Source organism: Fonticula alba, assembly GCF_000388065.1.
Source record: "Fonticula alba strain ATCC 38817 unplaced genomic scaffold supercont2.7, whole genome shotgun sequence".
NCBI classification, from domain to species: domain Eukaryota; order Rotosphaerida; family Fonticulaceae; genus Fonticula; species Fonticula alba.
Genome location: NW_009242977.1, coordinates 710,653 through 716,903, shown reverse-complemented (window position 1 = coordinate 716,903; position 6,251 = coordinate 710,653). Strand labels below are relative to the sequence as shown.

General features: G+C 69.4%; 2 protein-coding genes across 2 annotated transcripts; one reads left to right on the top strand and one right to left on the bottom strand.

Annotated features, from left to right (window-relative positions):
• Positions 1 to 1,327: 1,327 nt before the first annotated feature.
• Positions 1,328 to 2,307, top strand: H696_04359 (hypothetical protein; the record flags this gene model as incomplete). Its single annotated transcript, XM_009498236.1, has 4 exons — positions 1,328 to 1,411; positions 1,502 to 1,754; positions 1,911 to 1,984; positions 2,089 to 2,307. The coding sequence occupies 4 exons, from the start codon at positions 1,328 to 1,330 to the stop codon at positions 2,305 to 2,307; spliced, it is 630 nt and encodes a 209-aa protein (XP_009496511.1).
• Positions 2,308 to 3,294: 987 nt separating this feature from the next.
• On the bottom strand, positions 3,295 to 6,245 carry H696_04358 (hypothetical protein). The gene is made up of 2 exons (XM_009498235.1): positions 5,751 to 6,245; positions 3,295 to 5,611 (listed from the first exon to the last, which is right to left on the bottom strand). The coding sequence occupies exons 1-2, from the start codon at positions 6,157 to 6,159 to the stop codon at positions 3,381 to 3,383; spliced, it is 2,640 nt and encodes an 879-aa protein (XP_009496510.1). The 5' UTR covers positions 6,160 to 6,245; the 3' UTR covers positions 3,295 to 3,380.
• Positions 6,246 to 6,251: the final 6 nt, after the last annotated feature.

Genomic DNA, 6,251 nt, shown 5'->3' with positions numbered 1-6,251 from the left:
CGCATGCAAAGGCGCGCGAGGCCCCGCCAGTCCAGAGCTGCTGGCGGGGCGTCCTCTGCCGCACGGCACACGCAGCCTTTTGCGTCCGATCCCCCTGGGGGCGGGGAAGCGTGGAGCCCGCGCGCGCGCGCGCGCGCGTGTGCGCGGGGGTCCCACCCAGACGACGCCCGACCCCCCTCACCCCCGCCCCCCGGCCTCCACCTGCCCGGGGAGAGGAGGCGGCGACAAACAGCAGGCGGACGACGCCCGGCCCCGGCTCGCACATAAGGCGCCTCTCCCCGACGGGCAGGTGGCGACACGGCCACCCGCACGCCACACCTCCTCAGGCGTCTGGCGCGCGTGCATCCACACCCGCAGACGCCACGCGCGTACATGCGCGCGCACGCACCAACGCGCGGAATGTTCGCCACCGCCGAGGCTCGCACACGCTCCGGGTCGAGATTGTGGGCGCCAACCTTGTGCGTGGGCGCGCGCGCGCTTAGACAATGCCCTCCTCCCCCGGCCTGCCCCCGACAAGCCGCTCTCTCGGGCGAGCGAGGGCAGCCGGGCATCGGGTTCCGCGGCACCCGATGGCAGTGGCGGCGGCCACGGTCACCGCGGCAGCAGGCCGATGCGGAGCGTCACCCCGACAAACCCATCGTCGGCATGCCCAGCTGAGAATTGGCATGTGAGCCTCGTTGCACCGCCGCCGAACGGTGGTGCATCCCCCTGTCCCCGGCCCGGCTTCTTCCCCCCCCCCCCTCTCTCTCTCTCTCTCTCTCTCTTTCTCTGCCTCTCGCTGATTCTGAAGGGCGCCCGGTTCTCCCGGCCCCCGCGCCAGCAGCACACGGGGCTGTCTCAGGGCACGCCGGCGCGCAGCAGGGTCACCCGCAAGTGGGCCGATCTCAGGCAGGAGCCCCACGCAGGGCACCAGGGGCCCGGCTCCTCCCACCCCGCCCCGATCGCGCGCGGGCCTCCCTGCCAGAGGCCGATCCAGGCCAGGATCTCACGACCCCGCGCCAGCCAGGGCCATCCGGGCCCGGGCACAGCCCAAGACCGCCCGAGTGGCCGCGATGGGAAGATAAGTGAGACCCCTCCGCGCTGATCCCCTCGCCTCGAGGCCACACTGCCCTTCGCGCCCTCTCCCTTCCCTCCTCTCCTTCCCCCTTCTCCTCCCCCTGCTCCCTGCCCACTGCCCACTGCCAGGCACCCTCACCTTCGCGCCCCATACCACAGGACACAGTCCGAGTGCCGCCCGAACCGGTGGAAACACACACACACACACAGACACAGGCACAGACACGGCCACATCCCCACCAGGCCCCATCCGCCCCGCCCAATCACAAGAATGTCCATTCTATCTGGCCCTCTCTTTGCCGGACTGGAGGAGGGCTCCCTCCTCCGGATGCTCCTGACAAACGGCTTCAACTGGGTGCGTCCCCTTTCCCGGGGCTCGGATGTGGCCCTTGGCCGTGTGTACATTTGCGCCCGCACTAACCCGCGAGCCATGCCGGCGCCATAGTTCCTCCTTGCCCTGCTGGTCATTTTCCTGCGGATCCTCTTCACCCCTCTGCCCAAGAGGCCGGCTGTCCGCCACCCGCGCGTCATCTGCCTCCGTGGCTACACCCTGGAGGAGCTCCGCACCATGCGCGGCGAGCTGCTCGACTCTCCCAGCGACAAGCCCGCCGCCGTGGAGTCGGCCGACCCGTCCTCCCCCCCGAAGCGCCGTATCCTGGCCCTGGCCGTGGATGGCACCGTCTTCGATGTGTCTGAGGGTGCCAAGTTCTACGGGAGTCCCGGAAAGTGGCCCCCCCCCCCCCCCCCCCCCCCGAAGCGCCCTATGCCCGACCTGTCCTTCATGTATGCTAACTTGCGCTTCCCATGATATGCCCTGTCCCGACGCGTGCTGCCCCCCCCCCCACCTCCCGCAGAATCCGACTATTCGATTTTTGCCGGCCGCGACGCGTCCCGCGGGATGGCCAAGTATTCCTTCGAGCCCTCGATGGTGCGCGTCCCCTGCCGCCCCCGATTGCCCTTGCCAAGTTCCCTCTCAAACTCACCCCCGCCTCCTGCTGCTGCTCCCCCCCCCCCCGCCCCCCATGGACCCAGGTGTCCGAGGAATACGACCCTCTCGAGGACCTCACCAAGGCCGAGGTGGATTCGATGACCGAGTGGCATGGCTTCTTCCTGAGCAAGTACACCCGCATTGGCTGGCTCGAGGTGGCCAAGACCCCGGGCGGGCCCCTCGAGCGCGTCGGCTACGAGGCGCGCCTCCTGGCCAAGCAGCAGAGCAAGAGTGCCCAGTCATCTCCCTCCATGAAGGAGTAGACGCATGGCCGCTGAGAGAAAGAGAGAGCGGGCGAGAGGCAGGGGGCGAGAAACAAAGAAGGTGAGACCAAGAGGCCAGGAAAAAGACACCGGGGCCCATGTGGCTCCCTCTCGTCCACCTTTTCTCCGCCAGGGGGGCAAACCATTTTGTTAGACACCCACAACCATGCGAGCCACTTCCCTGCCATCATCGTCAGCCAGCCCAGAGAGCGAGAGGACGACACAACCAGGGAAAGAGGAACCTCGCTGTCCTCGACGCGCCTCAACCATCTAACGGTGCCTCCTCCCGCATCGCCAGTCATTTTCGCCGGAGGTCTGCCGAGGTGTCCCTGCTCCCTTCTCCCCTTTTCGCCTCATCCCCCCCCCCTCCGCCCCCGCCCCCGCCCCCGCCCCCGCGCCCCCCCCCCCCCCCCCCCCCCCCCCCCCCCCCGCCCCCGCCACACCCCACCCCGGCCCCCCTCCGCCCCCGCCCCCCCCCCCCCCCCCCCCACCCCCCCCACCCCCAACCACCCTCATCGCCACCCGTACTCCGCCCCCTGCCACCTGATGAAGAGATCCGAGGAAGAGAGGGAGGCCGAGGATGAGCGAGGGGGAGGAGGACCAGCTGCACCGAGTCTGATGCATGCTTGTCCCTCTCTCCCCCGTCGCCGCCATTTTCAGTCAATAAAAAACATCGCCCCCATGCATTACACCCTCCCACACCTGGGAACAACTTTTGTGGCGAAAGAAAAGGAGGAAAACAACGCGTGCGGTGGACTGCACGGCTCGCGATGGTCGCAGGAAAAAAGAGAGGAGGAGGAGAGAGAAAGAGAGAGAGAGGGGGGGGGGGGGAAGGGACATGGCTGCGAGACAATAGGTGACATCTAGATGAATATGTATAACCGCAGGTGGGGAAAGGCGGCGAGGAACAGGGAAACAAGGACAAGGGAGCATGTATGTGCGTGCATGTGCGTGCACACATACGCATGCACGCACACGCACGCATGCACGCACGCATGCACGCGCACATCCCCACCCTCAGTGCCCGGGGGAGGAGAAGGGGCAAAGGAGAGCATGGGCTTTTTTACCGGCGTTCACCGGGCGAAGGAGGACCCGAACCCGATGGACGAGGTGCCGGCAGATCGGCCGGACGGACGCCCCCCGCCCGGGCCAGCGGGGCCTTCATTGTGGAAGCCCCCCCGCGGAGAGGCAGTCGACGCCGACAGCGAGGCCAGCGGGCTCAGGGGGTTGTACGCGGAAGCGGAGAAATCTCGCCGCGAGGCAGGGCCAGCTGGCGAGTCGACCGGGGCCACGGCCGCCGCCGCCGCCGCCGCCGCCGCCGCCGCCGGCAGCGACCCCCCACCGACAACCGTGCTGTTGACCTTGGCCGCGAAGCGCAGGGAATTCAGCGTCTCCGAGGTGTGGATGGCCAGCGGCGACGCGGCAACCAGCATCAAGACCTTCGGGCTGCCGATGTTCAGGTGCCGCGGCCGCGGCACATGCGGCGGCAGAAGGGTGCTGGTGTCGGTGGCCAGGCAGATGGCCGGGCCGGAGCCGGTCGGCGCGCCGGCCGGGGCCGGGGCCGGCGGCGTCAGCGAGTCCGCCAGCATTTGGGTCAGCTTGCTATGGCGGAAGGGCACATGCACACGCTGGGCGCTGATGGCGGCGATCACATCGGCCAGGGCACTCAGCGAGAGGTTGATGGCGCGGGTTTCCTTCTCACGGACGCCGGTGGCCGCGGCGCCGCTGGCCGCGCGCGGGCCCGGACCACCGGCCAGACCGGCCAGGGCCTCGGCCGCCGGGACATCCGTCAGTCGCTCGGACCCGGCCAGGTCAATGAGATTGAGCATGCCGGAGGAAGTGAGCCCCGGGGCCCCGGGGTCCTGGCCCTCCAGCCGCAGGGTGACCAGGCAATGCGACCGGCTGGAACGGTTGTTGGCACATGTCCAGGCGGAGGACCGGTTCCGCGAGGCCAGGCCAAGGAGGCTGTGGAGCTCCTCCTCCGATCGAACCACCCGGATGAGAATGTCACTGACGTACACGCCATCCCGCGGGTCCGATGAGTGCATGCGGATCTCATGGCGGACCGGTGGCGAGGCGGCAGCCGCCGCCGCCGCGGTCGCACCGGGGCCCGGTCCCGGGCCGCCTCCCCCGGGGCCGGCACCCACCGGGGCGTACTGCCCGGGGGGGGCCAGCAAATCGCGGATGGTCTCATTGTAGATCTCCACCACGGACACCGACACGCGACAAGCCCAGCCCGTCTCGGCGGCCTTGCGAGCCACCGACGAGAAGATGTACCGTGCCGCGCGGGGGATCAGCCCGGCCGCCGGGGGCAAATCCTCACCGGGAGGACCGGCCCCGGCCCCCTCCATGGTGAAGGTCTTGCCGGAGCCGGTTTGCCCGTAGGCGAAGATGGACACCCGATGTCCATCCAAAGCCGACTGGACCAGCGGCTGGACCTCCTCGAAGACCGACAGCTGGTCGGCCTGGGGGCCAAACACCCGGTCAAAGGCAAAGCTCGTGCGCAGGGGAACTCCCCGGCGGCGAGCTTGTGCGGCGGCGGCGGCCGCCGCCGCAGCAGCAGCCGCAGCGCCAGCTGCCCCGGCCGAGCCGGAAGACATCGCGGCGCCGCCAGCTGACGAGGCCACCAGCGTCACCTGATGCTTGCCGGCCAGCTCCGGCGCGCTGCTGATGGTGATGGCGGCCAGCGGAGCGTCGGCCTCGGCCGGCGAGTCGGCCAATGCCGGGCGGACCCGACAAAACACCCGGATGTTGCCCTGGAGCTCGAGGATGCGATTGTGCATCTGTCGACGGACGGCATCCTCCTGGCGCAAGCGCGCCAGCAGCGCGGCCCCCTCTTCCCGAAGGGCGTCATTCTCCCGGCGCAGGGCGGTCAATTCGGCGTGCACATCGGTCGACGCGGTATTGGCCCGGCCGAGCTCGGCCTCAGCTGCGGCCAGCTGGGCCTCCAGCGAGGAAGTGGCACGAGCCAGCTGGGCACGGAAGTCCGCCTCGGCTGTGGCCAAGTCTCCAGCCGCTCGGGAGCGGGTTTGCTCCAGGCGACGCTCCAGCTCGGCGACGGTGCCCTCGGCTGCGGCCAGACGCTGGCTCAGCTCCGAGTCGGGCACCCGGTTGCCCTGGCGCAAAAGAAGCAGCTGCCCCTTGTGCTTGGATGTGAGTGCGGCGAGGTCGCGCTCGCGTTGCTCCCCGAGAGCCTGGCACCTCTCCACAAGGGCCTCGTAATCGGCGGTCAAGCTGTCATGGCGCTGCTGCAGGGAATTCAGCGAGGCAAGCCGCGCGCGGGACAGGGCCTCAAGGGCTTGAACTGCGAGCACAGGTCAGGTGGAGAGGAGGACGGGGTAGTGCGCATGTGTGTGTGTGTAGACAAAGCGAAGTGGGGGCGGGCAGAGGGAGGGAGAGAGGGGGGAAGGAGGAGACAGGGAAGGCCCACAGGGGGCGCGCACTCTTGTCATTGACGGAGCCCATGCGCTCGAGGGCTGCGGGCGCCGGGGCGTGATGGTGCTCAGCAGCCCCGGACTCGGCGGTCACCCCGAGGACCATGCCGCCGAAGGAGGAGGCATCGCCGCTGAGAGCCGCACTGGCAGCGCTGACGGCCCGGTTGGCGAGGGCCGGTGTGTTCCCGGGAGCCGGGGGCCCGATGACACTGGCAGACAGGGAAGACAGGGCCGGCAGGATGGAGCTTGGCTTGACTGTCGGAGGGGGGGGCATCAGCGGCGGGGCCATGTCAGTCCCGAAGTCCTCCTCGACGTCGAGCAGCTCGGTCCGGTCATCGGCGAGACCCGGCGAGGCGTTCAGCCGCCGGCGCTTGTGATGCGTGGACTCGGCCCGGCTTGGCGTCGGGTGGTCCATCATGGGGCGATCGGACAGAGGGGGAGGTGGTGGGAGTGGGTCGGAGTGTGGCAGGGAGAGGTGGCTGTCGAGAGGGGGGAATGGGAGGAGGGGGG